This window comes from Archocentrus centrarchus, chromosome 9, assembly GCF_007364275.1.
Source record: "Archocentrus centrarchus isolate MPI-CPG fArcCen1 chromosome 9, fArcCen1, whole genome shotgun sequence".
Lineage (NCBI taxonomy): Eukaryota > Metazoa > Chordata > Actinopteri > Cichliformes > Cichlidae > Archocentrus > Archocentrus centrarchus.
In genome coordinates, this window is record NC_044354.1 from 6,324,725 (window position 1) to 6,346,576 (window position 21,852).

General features: G+C 39.7%; 3 protein-coding genes across 3 annotated transcripts; 1 reads left to right on the forward strand and 2 right to left on the reverse strand.

Annotated features, from left to right (window-relative positions):
• Positions 1–722: 722 nt before the first annotated feature.
• On the reverse strand, positions 723–14,055 carry LOC115786056 (3-ketoacyl-CoA thiolase, mitochondrial-like). Its single transcript, XM_030738067.1, has 10 exons — positions 14,008–14,055; positions 7,155–7,321; positions 6,901–7,029; positions 4,126–4,242; positions 3,839–3,986; positions 3,543–3,718; positions 3,093–3,222; positions 2,912–2,982; positions 1,329–1,483; positions 723–1,229 (listed from the first exon to the last, which is right to left on the reverse strand). Exons 1-10 carry the CDS (start codon positions 14,021–14,023, stop codon positions 1,148–1,150), a joined length of 1,191 nt encoding a protein of 396 aa, XP_030593927.1. The 5' UTR covers positions 14,024–14,055; the 3' UTR covers positions 723–1,147.
• Positions 14,056–15,482: 1,427 nt separating this feature from the next.
• On the forward strand, positions 15,483–18,397 carry LOC115785738 (39S ribosomal protein L40, mitochondrial-like). The gene is made up of 5 exons (XM_030737558.1): positions 15,483–15,638; positions 16,648–16,728; positions 16,906–17,061; positions 17,815–17,896; positions 18,014–18,397. The coding sequence occupies exons 1-5, from the start codon at positions 15,577–15,579 to the stop codon at positions 18,239–18,241; spliced, it is 609 nt and encodes a 202-aa protein (XP_030593418.1). The 5' UTR covers positions 15,483–15,576; the 3' UTR covers positions 18,242–18,397.
• On the reverse strand, positions 18,307–20,879 carry c9h22orf39 (chromosome 9 C22orf39 homolog). Its single transcript, XM_030737559.1, has 3 exons — positions 20,806–20,879; positions 19,239–19,406; positions 18,307–19,131 (listed from the first exon to the last, which is right to left on the reverse strand). The coding sequence occupies exons 1-3, from the start codon at positions 20,836–20,838 to the stop codon at positions 19,000–19,002; spliced, it is 333 nt and encodes a 110-aa protein (XP_030593419.1). The 5' UTR covers positions 20,839–20,879; the 3' UTR covers positions 18,307–18,999.
• Between the last annotated feature and the right edge of the window lie 973 nt (positions 20,880–21,852).

The following is a 21,852-nucleotide window of genomic DNA, read 5'->3' on the forward strand; positions in this document are numbered from 1 at the left end:
TCAGATGGGGCCAATGCCCCTGTGGCCCCGCCCCTAGAACCGCCCCTGGCAGGCTCTACTGAATGTCCTTTTAGTTTTTTTCCTTTTTTTGTCATTTGGTTGTAAATTGTTGTGTTGCATAACCCAACTTGGGCCAAGCTGTAGCTGTCAGACTGATGGCCTCACATTCAACTTTGATATACAGAGTTCATGTTCAACTCAATAACTGCAAGGAGCACAGGTCCTGTGGTTGCAAAACAAGCTCAATGCATCATCCTTCCACCTCTGTGCTTGACAGTTGATATGAGGTGTTTGTGCTGACATGCTTGGATCTTACCAAACATAGTGCTGTGGATTGTAGCCAAATGTCTCCAGTTTGATCTGTCCAATGGACACTGATCCAGAGGTCTTGGGATTTGTCCACATGCAGCTTTGCAAACCTAAGCTGTGCAGCATCTTCTTTCTAGAAATGAGAGGCTCTTTCCTGGCAACCCTTAAAACACTTTAAACAGTTAACACAATTTAGTATTTAAAATGCTGACTGATCCATGTAGAGTCTGATATGTAGCTCTTGGTTTCTTTGCAGTTTCTCTGAGAATTGCAAATAAAAACAAATCTTGTCTGTTGACTAAGAGCTTTCATTCAAGAGCAGAAAAACTGGGGGGAAAGCTGCAGCTGCAACCAGAGTCTCACCATAAAAATGTCACACTTTTCCTTTTTTTTTTTTGTTCTTTTCAGCTTTTACATTTTATTTCAGATTCTTTGAAGTACAAAATCAGTTTATGCCAGAGCCACCACAAGGACGTTTTTGACAACATTAAACCTTGATAGTAGAGTGACTGAGAACATTTAAGGCAAATACCAGTTCCATCAAATCTCACTCTCAGTACAAACTGCATTGTTATAATATGCTACACATTTTACCATCACCAAGGACCAAGCACTGTATTCTAGGCACCTTTGGGAAACAAGAAAAGATTGAGTATTTACTGGACTTCCCAGGCAACTCTAGTCTGAAATGTTTAGCGTACATTTTCTCATGAAAATGTGGAAATGCATTCCTTTTAGCATGTATCAGCTGTATTTTATTTTACATTTGATTGGACGGTGCAGTTGCATGGAGGTCATTCTTCTGTGGGAATCCTTCTGATGCTGGCAGTTTCTTCTCTCAGCATTTTTCAATGATCATGGCGATGCCCTGACCACCGCCGATACAGGCAGACCCGATGGCATACTTGCCTCCTCGCCGCCTGTCAGAAAGTAAGAGAATTATTCAAAGCCACTTAATACAATGTACAGAAATCTCCTTATTATATAACATAGCATGCACCACTAAATGAGTACACTACCTGAGCTCATGCACCAGATGAGTAGTGATGCGTGCTCCAGAAGCCCCGAGAGGATGACCAATGGCAATAGCTCCACCGTTAACATTGCTTTTCTCCGGGTCCAGTCCTAGAGCCTTAGCAACAGCCAAATACTGAGAGGCGAAAGCTTCATTCACCTGTGCAAAGCAAGACACCGCTGTGTATTCACCTCTTGAATAAATAAACAAATTAGAGAGGACATTACATAATTACCCCAGTTTCTAATGAGAAAGGTTGCATTCTATGTTAAATTTTAAAAAACCATAATAAGGTCAAATTAAACACACACATGCTTAAACCATTTTATTCCACCTTTTTTGTCTGATGACCCCTTAGAAAAGAGACTGTAACTGGAACACCTTTCACATGGGTTCCCTTAAATATTGGACGTCCAAACTAGCAAAATAAAGCAGCAAAAATCATTTTCTCTTGCTTGACCCATCAAAAAGTAATTAAAGCAACCTCCACCATAACCAGGTCCAACAGTATGAATAATAGAATAATGACATAAAGCTAGGCCTATAATTTGTTGGACAAAGATGTTCTGGCTCTTATTTAGTGTTTTTCTGCTGTATGTTGAGCACTCTGCTTTACATCCATTCATCAATATTTATACAAGCACTTCTCTCTAAGCTTAAGTGTTTTCTATTTAGCATTCACACACATTCATACTCTGATGGTCGTAACTTAAGGTTCAGTATCTTGCCCAAGGATACTTTGGCATGCTGACTGGAGCGACCAGGGATCGAACCACCGATTAGTAGGTGACCTGTTCTACCTCCTGAGCTACAGCCACCTCATATTTGCTGTTAAGGTTTTATTGTCAGAGATAAAGTACATTTTGAAATAATCTTCCTCCAGGGACCAGTGCTACATAGAACAAAAAGTACAAGACAAAGACAGTACAGTGTGTAATAAACACAAAAAAAAAACCACAAACAAAAAAACTCCCCACACTTCAATAAATACAGAAGTTCCTATTCTAAAAAGTAATGAATGAAGAAGACAGTTCAATGAAGGATTACATTAATATATATTTAGCAGTGTAGGTTCTAGCAGCAAGGTAACAGAATGTGCAAACTGCAATATTGTGCAAGGTTGCAGTAGTGCAGTCACAGCAGTGCAATGAAATAGCTAAATAAATGTGTGTGTATGTGTAAGTCTATAATGTATGCATGTGTGTGTGTATCAGAGTCCATCATGTGTGCATGTCAGTCCATCTTGTGTGTGTCCAAGTCCATCAATTCAGGTTGGAGTTCAGGAGCCTGATGCCTTGTGGAATGAAGGTATTTTTTTTATTTTTTTTTTAAAAAGGGTCACTGCCCAAATATGTATGACCTAACTGTATTATGTACATTTTAGTGACAATAGTCAGAAGTGCCTAATAAATAAAAGATCTTAGTTTGATCCCGGGAAGCCAGGAAGTGCTGCGGTGACCCCTTGTGAATAAGGGAGTTGCCAAAAGCATTTATTACTCATAATTGAGTATTTTTAGGTAGTTGCATTACTGCTTTTACTTACAAAAGAATAATTATATAGTAAAAAAGCTTGTAACTGTAACAAACCTCCACCAGATCCATGTCACTGAGAGTCAAACCGGCTTTTTTAAGAGCTTCTGTGACTGCTAGGACAGGACCTAAAATGAGTAAAGGAAAGCTGAAATTCTTATCATAAAAAAGGTTGGGTAATCATTCCTTTTAATCCAATGTGACCAGATTACATCTTTAAGACAGCAGTGTTGCTAACCTATTCCCATGATGCTTGGGTCACAACCTGTCACATGATAGGCCACGATTCTGGCCAGGGGAGTGAGCTTGTGTTCCTTCAGAGCATCCTCACTTGAAATCACCAAAGCAGCAGCACCATCAGATATACCCTGGAGATGGAGAAGATAGATTAAATTAGTAGGTTTGCCCTTATGGGAGAAGTTGGACAAAATTTATAATGAAACATATTTTAATGTCTTTTTACACCAAGTGTGAGTGTAGAAAAAAGTCCCAGAATCATATGAAAAAAAAAAAGATTAATGAAACAAAGATGAGAGTAGAAATAAGGGATCCGACTGGATCAAAAAGTTCAGTTTTTCATAGTGACTACTGTTGTTTCAAGTAAAGCAGATCACTTGTCTGACTTTATAAAGAAAACCTCATAATCTCAGGTCTTTGACAATAGTCAGCACCTCAAGCATAAACTCACAGAGGTGTTAGCAGCAGTAACGGTCCCTTCCTTTTTGAAGACAGGAGGTAGTTTGGCCATTTGTTCCAGTGTGGTTTCAGGCCGAGGATGCTCATCATGAGTCATGAGCTCTTTGCCTTTCTTAGTTTTCACCTCAATAGGAGCAATTTCTGCTGTGTAGTAACCACCCTCATGAGCTGTTAACAGAATGCAGTTAAAGCTTAGAGTTTAAGACTCAGCTGGCTTCAAACAGCAACTGATACTGCCTAAAATGAGGCAGACCATGAAAAGGTATCAAAAACCAGGATCTGCCTTACCTGCCTTCCACTTTTGTTGAGTCTGGTATGCATAGTTGTCACAGTCTTCTCGGGTGATCTCGTATTTCTCTGCCAGATTTTCTGCTGTGATGCCCATTGGGGCTTTGATATGCAGGTCAGTCAGCGCAGCCCACACAGCATCCTCTAGCTGGCAGGCAGATGAAGAGAGGTTTATATTTTTGTTAAAGTTCATGTCTAACACTAAAGCTTGTAATTATGGTCATGTATATTTATATCAAGTGTTCAGAGATCAGATTTTAGAGTTAAAAAAAAAAAAAAAAGCCAACCTCTAGATCAACTCCAAATTTTGCACCAAATCGCATGTTGCGAAGACTATAGGGAGCCTGGCTCATATTCTCTGAACCTGCACACAGGACCACCTCTGACTCCCTGAGGGAAATCTCCTACAAACACAAAAGGCGACAGGTGTTTTGTTTTGGAGCAGCAAAAAAAAAAGGATAAGACATATAATGATCATTTTGATGATGGTTTTGTGATGGGCAGCACGATGCCATGGCAGTTAGCATTGTTGCCTTACAGCAAGAAGGTCTGGGTTTGAATTCACCTTGGCCCGGGTCTTTCTGTGTGGAGTTTGCATGGGTTTTCTCTGGGTGCTCCAGTTTCCTCCCACAGTCCAAAGACATGCAGTTAGTGGGGTTAGGTTAACTGGTGATTCTAAATTGCCCATAGGTGTGAGTGGGAATGGTGGTCTATTTGTTAGTCCTGTGACTGGCTGGCAACCTGCCTTTAAGTTTATGAAAGCTGGGATAGGCTAGGAGCAGCAACTCTACTTTGAGCCCCTCCTGAATGACTGCACTCCTCACCCTATCTCTAAGCCAGCCAGCCAGCCTTCAGAGGAAGCTCATTTCTGCCGCTTGTATTCGCTATCTCGTTCTTTCGGTCACTACCCAAAGCTCATGACCATAGGTGAGGGTAGGGACGTAGATCGACTGCTAAATTGACACTTTCATGCTCAGCTCCCTCTTAACCATGACAGCTCTGTGCAGCGTCCACATCACTGCAGATGCAGCCCTGATCTGTCTGTCAATCTCCTGCTCCCTTCTCCCATCATTTGCAAACAAGACCCTGAGTTACTTGAACTACTCCAACTGGGGCAGCAACTAGTCCCTGAGCCAGAGTGGACACTCCACCCTTTCCCAGCTGAGGACCATGGGCTCAGACTTAGAGGTGCTAATTCTGGGGCACCAGGGTGGCTTAGGGCATGAGCAGGCGACCATGTATCCCGTGTGGCGGTTGGTGCAGGCTCAAATCGTGCCCTGTTGCTGAGTTACAAATAATGAAACCGTTTATTCTGCCATTTGTACCTGACACATTTATTCCCTTTTTTTTAATTCCCTTTTGATTTGCAAAGATGCAATGCAGAACAAAACTACATAAGTGTACAGCCTAGATTATATCCATTGAATTATAGTCTGCTAAGACAATGTAGTATATACTTCATGTAGACGTTCTCCAAGAAAAAAAAAAAACCCACAAAAAACAAAATGCCCATCTTCCTGATCTACTCACAGATCCTTGTTGTTTTATCTTGAATAGTGCTTCTGACAGTCACTAGTCCTCGGCCTCCTTCCTTACACTTAGCGTACAGCCTCAGGGTGCTGGATTTGGGGTGAAACCCTCCGTGCATGTTAAGGAGCTTTCTTGTCTTGATATCAGTGACTTCTATCTCCTCCTTCATCTCCAGCTTATTATCCCAGCAGGGTATCTGAAGACTAGCAGGGCATAGGTGTTGATTGTGCAGATCTTGTTCTTCCCATTCAGCTGGCTCCTCAGAACTTGCTCTCTGCAGGTACTTGGTGGTTGCAGATTTCCAAGTGGCCTCTTCACGGTTCCTGTGGGATTCCAAGGTACTTGTAGCTGTCTTCAGTGTCTGCAATGTTGCCTTCTGGTAGTGCAATCCGCTCAGTTCTCACTACATTTCCTCTTTTTGTTACCATCCAGCTACACTGCTCTAGTCTGAAAGGCTGTAGATCCTACTGGTGTGGATCAGTGAATCGATATCTCGTATATATTGCCTTCTGGTAGTGCAAGCCCCTGACTACCTAATCTGACTACCTATCCCTCTCTTTGTTACCATCCAACTATACTTCTCCACTCCAAATGACATTCTGATGTTGTTGCTCTAGATCCTAGTGTGTGAGTAAGTTAATCAATGTCTTGTTCACTCCTGGCATACAGCTTGATGCCATGTTGTTTGCAGATTTATTAGTCGGTATTGGTATCTGTAGCCAGTCTTATTCATGATCTGGCTGAGGGGGTTTTAAGGAAAAGGACAATCTTCCCACTACGTAGATTTCATAAATAGAGAATAGAATGAATAGAATGCCTTTATTTGTCATACAGAGTGTACAATGATTTTTATCAAGCCTCCAATTTGTGGTGTATTAGATTGTAGACGCTGCCTTGTCAGATCTTTTTTCCCCTCCAAAAAGTAGTACTCTCATTAAGTATTTGCCTCTTTAGTTTAAATGTTTTATACTGAGGCGCCACAGATACACTGTCAGGTGTCAAATAGAATTATGATCCTAAATACAGGTTCTAAACATGTTTCGATTTCACTCCAAAAATGGCTTGAGTTTTAGACATTTAAAAAAAATAGTAATGATTAGCTGCTTATGATCCACATACCCTCCAACAATTTGTTCCAACACCTTGATGTTACTTTTTTTCTGAGCAGGAGTAATATCAAACCTGATGACATTTCTTTACCCAAATTCCCTGCAGGTATGTGGAAGAGTAGTTTTTCATTGTGACTTTTCCATTCTCCTCCAGATATAACTATTTTGGCCTCACATTTCTCTTTAATTTGTTGGGTGTTTGGCTCTGAGGACTCTTAAAAGCGCTTGTGAAGTCCAGATATTATCTTATATCTTATACTTTCTTGTTTGTATGTTGATAGAAAGACATTCAATATATAATTTTCTGCTTTGGCCAACCCCTCCTCTATGATTTAATTTACCCTGTGCCTCATTTGTAAATACCTGAAAAAAATCTTGTGTCTGACAGTTTTTTGTTTTTTTTTACATTAGTTTAGTGCTTACCTGAGCTCCACTGATGATGGACTGAAAACCAGAGCCACACAGTCTGTTCACAGTGAAAGAAGGCACTGGGATTGGTACACCGCACCTCAGACTCACGTGACGAGCGATGTAAGGCATCTCGGCTAAGCTCTGAAAGTAGGTAAGTAGATCAAAAAAAGAAAAGGTAAGAGACAACAGTAGTCAGAACATTTATAATTAATATAATTAATGTAACATTGTGCCTTTTCATGCAGTGTTGTATGTGTGATTAGTACCTGAATGACATTTCCCACGATGACACTGTTTACAAGCTCTGGGGCCACACCCCCTGCAGCGAGGGCAGATTTGGCTGCATACACAGCCAAGTCTATTACACTGTGCTCCTTCAGTGCTCCACCGTAGGAACCAAATGGAATGCGCTTGGCAGCTACAATAAATACACCTAGAAAAAAAGAAGCATTTTAGTTTAGAGTTAACATCACCAACCACTGAGCTACAGCCAGATTGTAGCGGGGGACAAAGAGAGAAGATTTGTGGAGGGATAATTGGAACAAAAGCAACATGATTTAAGAGAAGCAGGGCAGTGTGAAATTGTGTAGAGACAAATTGGGAAAAGAGAAAGTTGAACTGGTGGATCTACAAGTATGATTGTAATGCGACATAGACTATATTGATATAAACAATATCGTCTCATCTTATATAGCGTATGACAATATCGATATTTCTAAAAAAAAACTAGATATATCGCCCAGCTGTAGTAGATGCCACATTGAGTGGATTCTCAAACATTTTACCTGGTAAACATTTTACCTGGTAAAAATAAAGGTTTAAAAAAAGAAAATATATATATATATATATATATATATATATATACACACACACACACACACACATATATATGCTCTCTTATAGTAAATAAATGCCACCTGAGTGGTGCTTTTTCAAGTATGCTCTGTTTCTGTCCTTTACTGCTTTACTACACTCCTTGTTCTTGTTCTGATCTTTCTTGGTCACATAACATCACAGCTGTTATCAAGAAGGCTCAGCAGCGACTTCACTTCCTGAGGGTCCTCAGGAAGAACAACTTGGACTCAAACCTGCTGCTGACCTTCTACCGCTCATCCATTGAGAGCCTGCTGACCTACTGTATCACAGTATGGTACGGCAGCTGCACTGAGGCAGACAGGGTCAGGCTTCAGAGGGTAGTCAAGACAGCACAAAGAATCGTTGGGTGCCCTCTCCCCTCCCTGATGGACATCTACACCTCCCGCTGCATCAGCAGAGCCAGGAACATCATCAAGGACAGCTCACACCCTGGCTTTGACCTGTTTGACCTGCTGCCCTCTGGCAGGCGCTACAGGTGCATCAAAGCCAGAACAAACAGACTCAAGAACAGTTTCTTCGCCAGAGCAATCACCACCCTGAACTCACACACTCACCCACTGTAACTGTGCAACACCCACATCTCTGTGCAATATTAGATTATTCATACTGAACAATATCTAACATTCCTATATTGTGTAATATCCAGTATTCATTCACTAGTGCAATATTCATTCACCAAGTGCAATATTCATCATCTTCATTATTATATGTATACACATATTTACTTTCTTACAATGTACAGATGCACCAATGTAGGTATGTATGTATATATCTTTATACATTCTATTTTTTGTATATTTTACACATTGTTTATTTTCTGTATATCTCTTGATCATATTGATTATACTAGATTATAATATTTTTATAATATTTTTATTTTCATTTAGAGAGTTTGATTTTCTGTTACATGGCACTGAACAGGAGTGGCCCTCCAATCTCATTGTACATCCTGTATAATGACAATAAAGGCATTCTATTCTATTCTATTCTATTCTATTGTTCCACCAAGGTACACTCTTTCTAACCTTGCCCCCTGCATTTTAAAACCTTCCCAGTTTGCTCTACCAAAATTCCACCTCTGTGCTCTCTGCAGTACTTCTTGTTGAACTTCTACACCTACTCTAATCAGTATTGGGTAATGATCACTACCATTTGTGGTTTTACTAAGTGCCTCCCATGTAGCAATACCTGCCACTTCTGAAGATGTCAGTGTTAGATCTATGGCGCTATCAGTATTTAATAGACTACTATACCTATTACCTTTGCCATTGTTAATGCACACTAACCTCCTCCCATCCATAAAATTCTCAACACATGTGCAATTTGCATCTACTTCCCCGCAGTGTGTTGTGTGCATTAAAATCCCCATACCATATTATTTTTTCCTGCAGCTGTCCACCAACAATTCAGTTCAATTCAATTTTATTTATATAGCACCAAATCAGAACAAACAGTCGCCTCAAGGTGCTTTGTATTGTGGGTAAAGACCCTACAATAATACAGAGAAAACCCAACAGCCAAAAACGGCCCCCTATAAGCAAGCACTTGGTGACAGTGGGAAGGAAAAACTCCCTTTTAACAGGAAGAAACCTCCAGCAGAACCAGGCTCAGGGAGGGGGGGTCATCTGCCACGACCAGTTGGGGCTGAGGGGAGAGAGACAGGACAAAAGACATGCTGTGGAAGAGAGCCAGAGATAATAATAATTAATGATTAAATACAGAGTGGAGTTTTAAGCCTAATCTTAGAAATAGAGAGTGTGGGAGCTGGTTCTAGAGAAGAGGGGCCTGAAAGCTGAAGGCTCTGCCTCCCATTCTACTCTTAAGTATGCTCGGAACCACAAGTAAGCCAGCAGTCTATGAGCGAAGTGCTATTGGGGTGATATGGGACTATAAGGTCTTTGAGATCAAATGGGGCCTGATTATTCAAGACCTTGTATGTGAGGAGAAGGATTTTAAATTCTATTCTAGATTTAACAGGGAGCCAATGAAGAGAAGCCAATATGGGAGAAATCTGCTCTCTCTTTCTAGTCCACAGTGTATAATATATCGCTAATGAGCCTTTTACATGGATTATAGTAATTAATAATGGTTACCTTCTCGACTCCCATCCAAACCCTAACTATAACTGACTCATGCTCCATATTTACATTAAGTAATCCATACTTTATTGCGTTCTGTACAAATGTGACCATTTCTTGTCTCTTTGAGCTGTACAGTTTACAACATCCACCATAAATAACACAAAATCATTTTTGTCTATAATCAGTTTCTTTCTTTATTTTGGCACACACTTCACAAGCAGCTGTGTTAGTACCTGTAATGCTCTGTTTAGGCTTCTCTGACTGAAGGGACACTCTCTTCACTGCTTCTGCATACTAATGCCCCCCACCCCCGCCCATCTTCCACTCTGTGTCCCCTTACACACCGCAGTGATATGTCCTTACTTTTGGCATTTAAAACATCTGAGGGGTGGGGGGATATAAGTCCCACCATCATAACTCATATACCCAGTGAAAACTTAAGTTGGCACCCTCTCCTCAAATTTTAGCATCACAGCTCAACTATCACATCTCTCCACCTCTAGAAGTTTTTTAAGTGCCTTGCCTCAATCACCTTGGCCCCTGCTACATTTTATTTTATCTACTCAGCTGTCACAGTTGTGGGCACTCCAGAGATAACTCCACACACTCCACACCAATCTTCTTGGCCTCAATGTGCTTGCCACCTTTTTACCTTCCATTTTAGTCAACCTGATAGCCTTAACCTGTTTTGTGCTGTCCCTGCAGTAAATTAATAGTGCCCCACTTCTTAATATCCTAGCACTTTTGACTTCTCCTACCAGTTTATTAATTGCTTTTGTGAGCAATATCGGGTTCCACTCGCTGAACGAAACACCTTCCTGACTCAGCTAAATTATCACCTTACATTCCTAATTCTGTTTCCTTGATGCAACAGTACCTTGATCACTATCAGCTTCAACTGTACTTAAAGATACCTTTTGCAGCCTATGCTTTCTACATTTCCTACCACTACTTGCAGTATTCCAACCATCCTCCTTCCCACTAAACAATTCCATCTCTTGACACTCACTACCAGATCCATCACTCCCCTCTGCCATCTCCCATCCAGTCACAGTCCAGTTGTTCTCAACCACCGTCCATGATATTCCTTCCAGGAATATCCCTGTGTGCAAGTAGAAGGGTCTCAAGTTTTAAACAGCCTCTAATGTGTTTGTTTCCCAGCTGATCAGTTTAAAAAACAACAAACAAACAAAAATCCTTACATTTTTAGAAAACTTTTATTCCTTATTTTTCTTTGTCACCATTGGCTGCTGATAATTTATTCATAATTATAGAACAATGAATTGCTTACTTTTTGACCTGATATCAAATTTGGGTGTAGACGAAGTTTGTCTTGAATTATTTTTGTATTTATTCTTTACTTGCACACAAACTATTAAACACCATGAAGGCTGCTGCTGAAAGTATTACAAACTAAAAGTGTCTTTTAAACAATTTAATAAAATACTCGATTAAAGTCCATCAGATGTCTCAGTGATAGAGCTGTGACATTGATATTTTTTGCTTGCTTTCTTTCCTGGATTCAATAATTTCCCATCTCATTGACCAAAGCTTTTAAAGTGCTTGTGCATTCATTAAGCACTTTTAATACTAGACTGCAGTGCTCTTCCTCTGATAGCACTGCTTTGTATCCAGCAGCTGTGTTGCTTTCAGTCTGTGTGTCTAACCTTCATATTTTTATAATTCTTTGTAAAATCAGCCACTCTGCTGCCAGTACACTTATCCATAACTTTGGTCACATGAAGCTCAATATATTTGCAAGTTAACCCTGGATTTCCCTGGATTTCCACTTGTGTTCCCATGCATCTTATTTTGGGTCAGATGATATGACACTTAGTTTTTACCTGTTTGATCTTTATTTTATTACATGTTGCTGAACATTGAAGCATTTTACTGTGCTTATTGTAACTTTACTGTCTGTTTCATCACACAGAGGGATTCCCAACTACGAGTTAAAAATCGGCAGGATCACTTTCATTCGAAACTCCAGGCCTCAGCCCAAGAAAACTGTAGATGATGTAAGTAATGTGAACATTATTTTTCCTGGATATTTATTTGAAAGTACTTCATTTGGGGCTCATGGTGTGTGTGTGTGTGTGTGTGTGTGTGTGTGTGTGTGTGTGTGTGTGTGTGTGTGTGTGTGTGTGTGTGTGTGTGTGTGTGTGTATAAAACAAAGATGAAACTATACTACTGGGGCTCTACGGTGGTGTTGAGTGGTCTAAGAGTAGATATAAAGACAAAACTCAGAAGCAGCCTTGGTCAACAAGTTCATGTTGACCAATGTGTTTTTCATATTAATGCTTATAGTGTCTAAGTTTAAGTGTCTCTATTTTTTACTTGAACTCTATAGCCTCCCATCTGTGCACAGAGTTCTGTGGGTTCTACCAGGAATGGTGACACTATGTTCCAGTCAACTGATTAGTCAGTAGGTCTGCAGCATAAGTTACAATGACAGTGTGTACCTTATAAGGGTTAACCCTGAAGTTACTTGGATAAGGTGAAATCATGCTTTGGAGTCCAGGCCTCAGCTTTTATTACTTTAGTATATGTTCCTGCTATGTCTTCATTCCTTGGATTATTTCTACTCCATGTTCCTGGATGTGGGTACTCCTCCTTGATGATCACTGCATCCAGCAGGGTGTCAAAGTGAGGGCTGAATAACAAGGACTTTAATCCAACATCAGATTCATTAAATGGGATTTGAGGAGCAAGACATTTGTTTCAGGAAGAAGCACATTATGGTTGGCAGAGTATTTACATCTACTACATTATTTATACATAATCCTCATCACTGAAGTATGACAGAAGATCAACTATACAACAACTATATCAATAACCATATCTTCTAAGAACTGATCAAAAAGATACAGCAGCATTTTGAGTAAAAAATAAATAAATTAAATTAAATCTGGTTTAAAGTTCCCAGTACCTTAATAGGGATGATTTCTATTTTGAACAGTACCAAAATCCAAAGTGGGGCAAAATCACATAAGTGTGAACAGATTTGTGAAGGGATTAATCAAACTGTATTTATTGATACAGCCACTGCAAAAATGTATGACAGTTTTTTTGTTTTGTTTTGTTTTTTTGGAATAGTCTTTTTTTTCACATTAACAATGAGACTAATGACCAATTCTACAGACGTGTTGCTAACTGAGAGGTTTAAGCAAAAAAAAGTTAAAAGTAGTGGATAAGCAGCAGAAAGAGGCACTCAGGAGGACTGCATAAACAATTAATTAGATAACTGTTGTGACAAACTGTAGAAACTCTTTACTGAGAGAATTGATTGCTGTTCAATGTGTGATCACTTTGCTTTTAAATGGAGTAATGCTTACAGCAGTGGATGAATGGTTGAAATAATACTTATGGTTAAACGAGCTGATCACCTGACAAAATGAAAGAAGGTGAACTTCTGATATGTTGGATATCAAGTAGCTCAGTGACCTGAAGTCCTTATAGATAATGTCTCTGGGTAAACTTTTACTCCATATTCATGTAATTGTAATAATGAGGAAAAACTAAAATACTTCCTGTGCAGGAAAGCTGCTATGCAAATGGTCATGGTTACTTTTTTAAGTTTTCTGCCCTTTTTTGAACAACCATAAGGAGCTGAAAGTTCAGCACTTCCTGGCTGTGTTTACGTAAACGCATAGGGAAAAATACAAATAGCAAAACCATAAAACACAATAATACAATTTAACTTGGACAGTTTTATATTTTTACAGCTTTATGTCTGAGTAATATATTAATGCAAAAAAATTAAAACAGATTTAAAGCAGGGTTTCACTTTCACTTAGTAAATACATCACAGAATATGCTGCATTTATTATAATTTTCTTTTACCACAGAAAATTGGCCATAAAGAAAAACAATAAACTAGCATCCTGAAACCTTTTAAATGTTTCTGATTAAATGTTTACATTTCTGAAAAGAATAACAAGACGAAGCAGCTGTTTAAATAATACTAGTACCATCTTTCCACCTTGTGCTTATATTGCAGTAAGACGGTGTGGAAACGAGATTTCTTGATTGATTAAAAAATAAATAAATATCCAGAAAATCAAATTAAAAAATGTGTCCTAGATACTGATCATTTTCAATCAGCTCAGCTAGAAAACCTGCCTGATTTAGTAAAACTGCTGAATAAATCGGGTTGTTTACCTCTGAGAAGTGCCATGATGCAAAGTCAACAGTCCAGCGCTGACCGGATCAAAGTTTTTAGGCTGATATCTGGCTGCGTGGAAGATATAACAACCCCCCCCCGAAACCACCGCGACCCACCCCCGAAATACGTAAGTTTCGACAAAGTATCTACGCGGCACTTCAAACCAGCGCACCATTAAATGGTCAAAACATAATGAATACATCTTATCGTTTTTATGAATGATTATATTAACATGTAATTCTACGTTCACCCTTTTTATTTGATTTTCTAATTTTTTTTTTTTTAATGTGGACTTGCGGACATGTACCTTTCTATTTATAACACTATTTATAACACACACAGCCATATAATGCATACTGTGTATACTTTACCGGCTACATATGTATATAGTGCATACCAGTCAAGTTTTGTATTTTAAAATACTGAAAGTTTTCCGCAGCTGAAAATAGAGGTCACTATATGACGTCATCGCCTAATTTGCAAAATTGTTCATTTGGATGTACTGTAGTTGCAATCGAGGCTGCAGAAGAGAGGAAAAACATCTTTGGAGAGACAAAAAGTGAAGAAAAAACCACCATAAATATGTTTAGAACTACAAATAAACTTTATGAAATAACTTAATAACTTTAATGCTTGGCCTAGACCAGTGATTCTCAAATCCAGGCCTCATGGCCCAGTGTCCTGCAGGTTTTAGATGTGTCCCGTATCCAACACACCTGAATCAAATCTTTTATCTGGTCCACTGTTGCCCACTTGTGTAAAAAAAAAAAAAAAAAAACTCTGCTGTCGGCTGTCTCAAAGGTTGATAAAGGCCGAAGCGAGGACCGAGGATTGGAGCGGAGGGAGCAGGTGGGCAGGTGTTTGATTGAGGTTCGGGGGTTGGAGGGTGGAGTCAAAGTGAGGTCTGGGCGGTGCCAAAGCGTACGAAGGGACACAATAAGAAGGATTTATGTACGCAGAATAAGGTGACAGCGGAGGATTTCGCTGGGGGGGGGACGCTAAGTTGGCAACACTGAGTCCAACTGAGGTCCAGTTGTTTTTACGGGGTTGTTACGGCTGTCGGCACTAACCTAGTGATAGTGATAATTCAGTTTGGAGCGGCACAGGAATGCTTAAAAAAATTGAAAATTGAAAACTGAAAATACGGGAAAATAAAAATACGGGATGAAGGCGGGACAGAGGGGTAAAATACGGGAATTTCCCGGCCAAAACGAGAGACTTGACAGGTATGATATAGTGTTTTGATATCTGTATATAGTGTTCTGATGTGTATATGTATATACTGATATGTCTATTGATATATATTTTATGTATATAGTGTTTTTTTTTTCTATTTTATTTCATTTTTTATTCATCCTTTTCTACACTGAGCTGCCGTGATGCACAAATGTCCCCGTCGTGGGATCATTAAAGTTTTATCTTATCTAATCTCTTAAATTGCGCGCACGCCTGTTTGAAACGTCATCTTTCAGCGACGCGTCGGGGGCTGTCACTACGGTGGACATGTGAATGTTATTCCGGACCCGAAACTGACTTAAAGGTGGAAACAGAAATACAATTAAAACATGTCTTTGGCTCTTTCGCGGTCTCTGTGCGGGGCTTTATCACGGCAGGCCCGGTCAGCGAGGTGAGTAGTGGTTGTACGTGTGAATCAACTGCGTTAGCTGCGTGGAGCTAATGGAGCTAAGGTTATTCGGTACTTTAATGGAGAAGAAGTGTACTGGTACTTATTTTCAGGAACAAGGGTGCTGCAGAGGGATAAAGTTGATGAGCCATACCACGAAGATATTGGGAAAGGTGTTGAAGCTAGGTTAAGAATAGAGGTGATGCTCAGTGAGCAGCAGCAGTATGGTTTCATGCCGAGAAAGAGCACTGTAAATGACATGTTTGCTTTGAAAGTGTTGATGGAGAAGCACAAAGAAGGTCTGTAGGAGTTGCAATGTGTATTTGTGGATCTACAGAAAGCATATGATGCGGTACTGAGAGAGGAATGTGAGGCGTGGCAGAGAAGTATAGTATCAGGGTGGTGTAGGACGTGTGAGGACAGTGAGACAGTAGGGAGGTCTGCGGTAGGTTTTACAGGTGGATTCAAGATGGGAGCGAGATTACATCTGCGGTCGGTTCTTCAGCCCCATGTTTGCACTGGAAATGGACAGGCTGACATTTGAGTTCACGCAGGCATCTCTGTGGACTATGATGCTTGCAGACAACATTGTAATCTGTAGTGAGAAAAGGGAGCAGGTGGAAGAGCCTGGAGAGGTAGAGGTATGCACTGGAGCATATTAAATGATTATATCTTAAAATTTTATGCTTAGGCTTTCTTATATAATGCTGAACATCCAGCCAAAAATATTGTGCATACTCTAGATGTTATTCTCCCATTAGTAAAGGGTGAAAAATTAATAATTTACAAATATATTTTTAAGAATATAATGAATTCAAACCTTGCATGAACAGCTTATTTGCAGCAGGGCCACTGGTATTGAATAGAACATGTATCTTGGTAATATGTCTTCTTAAAGGAAATACACAAACTTAGAGAAAAATCACTGAAATGTTTCTTGCAGCTGAAAACTACTTAAGCAGCCACACACCGCTTCAGCAGGTGTTGTACTTTGATCGGTATTGTTTTGCAGCTCTCTGCTGGGAGAACACCATGCTGTACAGAGTCCTTGGTTTGCATCAGTGATGACCCTGAAGACGTCGGCTCCACTGAGGTATGATTCATGCTCAGTGATAAACCAAGTCATGGCCTAGGTTTACTGCGACTATCATTTCATTCATTTTTTTCCCCATAACTTAATCCACCAATGTTATGATGGTTTATAATACTGATAGCAAAACATCTTGTGACCAAATGAGTTCATATAGAGCTGTGATCTGTGTTATTCAAGAGCTGAGCCAAAAAAGAAGAAGAAAGTGGACCCAAGAAGGGAGCAGATGATGAAAGAGCGTCTGAAAAAGAAGCTGAAGAAACTGGAGAAGGTTCCACCTGAGCTTATCCCTATAGAGGACTTCATCACTCCAACCAAATGCTTGGATGAAACCAGGTGCAGCTCATTTCTTGTCTGTGCTCATAACTGTCACATGGAAGTAATGAAACTTTAGCTTGGAGACATGATGTGTTGACACACGTATTTAAATTTCTTGTTGTTTGCTAATGACCTGAAAACCTTAAAGTCAACAAAGTATCTAAAGCTGGGCAGATATGAGTCATCAGAAGCAATTTGGCTTTTTAGGAACTATTTTTAAAGACAAAATAAAAAGAAATCTCATTCCTTAAATAAAACAAGCAACAGATCAAGCAGCTGTATCGGTCCAAGGTGTAAAGTTTAAAATATGTCATGCTCACTGCATCCATGGAGATGGCTTTGCTCCACAGCCAGCAAAGGAAATCTGAGCTGATATGAAAGATTAAATCCCAGACTGTTCTCCACATCAGAGGCAAAAACACTTAAAAAAGAAAAAAAAAAAAAAAGATTTTAATTTGATGTGCTAGTTTTGGGGTTTTTTTAACTCTCAAAGTCAAAAGTACATGTTTTTTTTAAATATATTTTTTGACATCTCAGCTACAGTCACAGACATTGCTTCTTCAAAAGGTGGCTGAAGTTCTGAGACATGATTATTGCTGGTTGATATTTTGTGTTATCGTGACAGCCTTCTTGTTTAATGAAAACATCTTTGTCTCAGAGCCTTAATGCAAATTCAAACAGCATTAAAACTTTTTAAATTGCTCATTTAAATACCATTTATGAGTACAGACTTTTAAGTACTTTAAATTAATGTTCATAATTCTTTCAAAGGGAACGCACCGCTCCAAGGCTGTCATTTGAAGAAAGTGAGGGTCGAGCCCTGCTGCTCAAGGAGTGGAGTCGATACAAACAGGTTACCACTTACTTATCACACCTGCGTCACTAAAGCTTTTATAGAAAATGATACATCTGACCTCAGCTCTCCCTAACGTACACTTAGTGGTGCTGTATCTGTCTGCTGTTCTTGCAGAAGCAGCACATGGCTGAAATGGAGGCGATTGAACTGGCTTTGGAAGCACAGAGGGAGGCGCTGGAGGAGCTCAAACTGGAGTCTGAGGAGCTGTACCGGGCAGCACTGAAGCCAGACCTGCTTCTTATTCCCTTTGTTTGTGAAGGTCCCGTCTATACACCAGCAATATCCAATTATGATGCTCCTGATGGGAAATACAAAGACATCACTAAAGTCTACACACAGTGACTGATGAGGAGTGGCTGTGTGTAGCTTGGTATGTCTGAACATTATTCACCAAGCAAAAATGCAGCTTTTCAGGACACTGTGTGTTTTTATTTCATGAGTGTTACAGTGAGTTTGTCACATTAACATTTCTGTCTATAATAATGAAAAATCAAAAAATGTATATCTGATTATTGATCCTTTTTTTTTCTGAATCTTTGAACATTTCATGTTATAAGGCAGAAAACTGCAACATGACTCTAAAGTTGGTTTCTGTCATATTAATTTAGCAGTAAGATTATACATCACAAATGCATCGCTCCAGCATAAAGAGCTACGTATGAACCTTCTTTAGTGATTCCTATGCTGAACAGCTGAGAAATATTGACAGGCTTGCCAGTATCATGCTAAGGCTGTTGAGCTTATTCAAAACACAAAGCCAGTTGCTCCTGTCAAAACAAGGATAATATAAAGCTAATTTTCAGTGAGTCTGAGTGCAGTCAGTCTTTGTGTTTCTGTTTATAAAAAGCTTTGCAGAATTAATATCTGTGACACAGCGCTGTCTGAAAAGAGATCATAATCTCTGGTAAAATAGAGGCTGTATCTTCATGGCTGACCACCAGCTGCTGCCAGCATTGTTAAACATACTGTACATATCATTTTACATACAGCTGTTCTCTGAATACAGCCTGTGACAGCCGTACGTGATCTCCAGTATGTCCAAGCTCTAAGGGATGTTACGGCCTTGAAGTGAAAGACAGCATATTGTCCAAATCCAGAGCTCAGGAGTCCCGAGGCTTGTCCTGGTTCAGTGGCACATGCCAGTCTCTAGGAGGCTCCTGCCTCAGCTGCCACACTGGAGTGAAGTTTCTTTGCTCTGCCACTCGATTCCTCTCACTTCTCCGCAACGCCTCCTGCAATACACATACAATGAGTGTATTTATACGAGATTAGAACAGACAAGAGGAGATCAAACAAAAGTCACGTTTAGGGTTTAAGTTGTAATTTCTAGCAGCTCCACCTTGGCCTCGGTTCCTCTGTGCCTCTCCCACTCTCTGCAGTTCTTGTAGTCCTCTTTCCACTGCTGGCATGTTGGCATGGAACCGTAAGTGTAGTAGTGGTGAAAGCGGTTTTTTAAACTTTTGCAGTGTCTAAACTCACTCCAATAGTCTTCACATGCCCGTGGTGGCTGTAGGGACAATAAAGAAAGCACCAGGATAAACTCCAAAGTTTAATCCACTTCTGTTGTGTTTCTGGTGAATGACATTACTCAAGGTCTCCAATCTCTCCACTCTGAAGAATGACAGTAATGCAAGAACACCTGAGGATCAACCTGGGAAGTTACTGCTATGATTTCTCTAATTACACTAAAAATACAAGCTCCTTTCACACTATACACTGACCAGCCTGCTTAACTAAGCCAATCACATGGCAGCAACTCAATGCATCAAGGCATGTAGACATGGTCAACGTGACCTGTTTAAGTTTAAACAAAGCATCAAAATAAGGAAGAAAGATGATTTAAGTGACTGAATGTGGCATGGTTGTCGGTGTCAGACAGTGTAATGTAATCTTCTTGGCACACTTTGGGCCCTTTAGTGCCAACTGAGAATCATTTATAAACAGCACAGCCTTCCTGAGTATTGTTGTTGACCATGTCTATCCCTTTATTATCAGTGTACCTATTCTCTGATAGCTAGCCAAGCCAAGTTTATTTATAAAGCACTTTAAAAACAGCAACCACTGACCAAAGCGCTGTACATAAAACACAATTGGACAAGGGAAAAGTAAAAAAGATAAAAGATTTAAAAATTTACACACAAATAAACAACTATACAATGCATAATTTATCCTAACAATAAATTAATAGCTGTTTCTAGCAGGATAATGTGCCAATTCACAAAGCTCAGATCATCTCAAACTGGTTTCTTGAACATGACACTGGGTTCACTGTACTCAAATGACCTCCGCAGTCAAAAGATCTCAATCCAATACAGCACCTTTGGGATGTGGTGGAACAAGATATTCACATCAACTTGGATGTGCAAGCTGACAGATTTGCAGCAACTGTTTGTCATGTCAATATGGACCAAAATCTCTGAGGAATATTTTACAGAACCTTGCTGAATCTGTTTCATGAAGAATTAAAGTACAACCCAGTATTAGCAAGTTGTATCTAATATAATGGCCGGTGAGGGCATATTAACTGTCAAAACAGCCTCTAAACTAGCTCACATTCAAACAACGCCTCTCTGCGGTTGTATTAGGAATTAGCCGACCTTCAGTTTGCTCAGTAGCTGATTTGTCTTTCCAATTCCCCACATGCAGTTTTAAACTTGATCAGCAAGCCCAAATGTCAGTGAATCAATAAGTAAATGTCGCCTTCTCAGCCTTTGTCTGACGCTGCCTTATGGTAGAGAAGGTTACACTTGTGGATTAGCAGCAGAAGCTAATCACCTTGCGTCCTACTTCATCAAAATTTAACATTCTTGTTCAATTATTTTCAGTATTAAGAACGAGACAAATCAGATGAAATAAGGAAACGTTAGCAGTAATGTAATTAAGAATATAATATCTGGATTAATTACCCTCCACGCGATTTCTCTCACGTCTCCGTCCATTGCTAGCTGCGATAGCGTAAGCAGCTACACTTCTTCCGGTTTGGTTTTTTCACAATAAACACACGTCTATAACACTTATTTTGAAAATGCCTCATGCCACAAATCAATAAAAACAAATATGTGCGTGGCTGAAGGTCGACAGATTTTGCACAATTCATTAAAAGATATTCTTTTAACTGAAGTCAAGTGCCCATTTGGGATAAATACTGAAATACCTTTTTGACTTGGATAAGCGGAAGAAAATGGGTGAATGGCGATGAGTGCCGGGGGTAATTAGTAACTGGAGAATAGCAGTAAGAATGAAAGGGAAGGTTTACAACAGGGGTGTCAAACTCAGTCATTTGAAGGGCCAGAATTGAAGCCACAGTCTGAGTCGCGTGCCGAACAGAATTAAAAATAATTTTAATCAGCAATATGATTTGAATGGTCAGAATACAGCAACTTATCCCTCAACACATTAAATAAAATATAAAATGATATTTTTTTTCCAAAATGGCATCAGGAAAAAAGAGAATATTTCAAACTGATGAAAATTTGCTAATTTTTCAGGTAAAAATTGTGATGTGAATTTTTGCACTTCATATGCAGAAAAACGCTGCATAAGCTTTACCGTTGGCCATTAATAATAGCTATAGGAAATCATCTCGTGGGCCGTATGAAATTGCATTAAAATTACAGATTTGGCCCGCGGGCCTTGAGTTTGACACATGGTTTACAAGATGGTAGTGAGACGGTGGCACTAACAAAAAGATAGGAGGCCACGCTGGAGGTGGTAGAGTTGAAGATGTTAAGATTTTATTTTTATTTATTTTATTGGAAGTGACAAGAATGGACAGGATTATAAATGAGTGTATCAGAGGGAAAGCTCAGGATGAGCAGTGTGGAGAAACAGAGAGGCAAAGCTGACAGTTTGACACGTGCAGCAAAGAGATAGTGGATCTATATTGGATAAAGGATGTTGAATATGGAGCTGCCAGACAGGAGGAAAAGAAGACCGCAGAGGAGGTTCAAGGT

Coding starts and splice junctions, on each gene's coding strand:
- c9h22orf39 (XM_030737559.1), bottom strand. CDS start 20,838: ATGGACGGAGACGTGAGAGAAATCGCGTGGAGG. Junction 19,407..20,805: donor TGAGAGAAATCGCGTGGAGG/GTAATTAATCCA, acceptor TTGTCCCTACAG/CCACCACGGGCATGTGAAGA. Junction 19,132..19,238: donor ACAGAGGAACCGAGGCCAAG/GTGGAGCTGCTA, acceptor TGTGTATTGCAG/GAGGCGTTGCGGAGAAGTGA.
- LOC115786056 (XM_030738067.1), bottom strand. Junction 4,243..6,900: donor CCATCATCAGTGGAGCTCAG/GTAAGCACTAAA, acceptor TTGTGTTTGTAG/GAGATTTCCCTCAGGGAGTC. Junction 1,484..2,911: donor GTGACATGGATCTGGTGGAG/GTTTGTTACAGT, acceptor TGCTTTGCACAG/GTGAATGAAGCTTTCGCCTC.
- LOC115785738 (XM_030737558.1), top strand. CDS start 15,577: ATGTCTTTGGCTCTTTCGCGGTCTCTGTGCGGGGCTTTATCACGGCAG. Junction 15,639..16,647: donor CGGCAGGCCCGGTCAGCGAG/GTGAGTAGTGGT, acceptor ATTGTTTTGCAG/CTCTCTGCTGGGAGAACACC. Junction 16,729..16,905: donor AAGACGTCGGCTCCACTGAG/GTATGATTCATG, acceptor GTGTTATTCAAG/AGCTGAGCCAAAAAAGAAGA.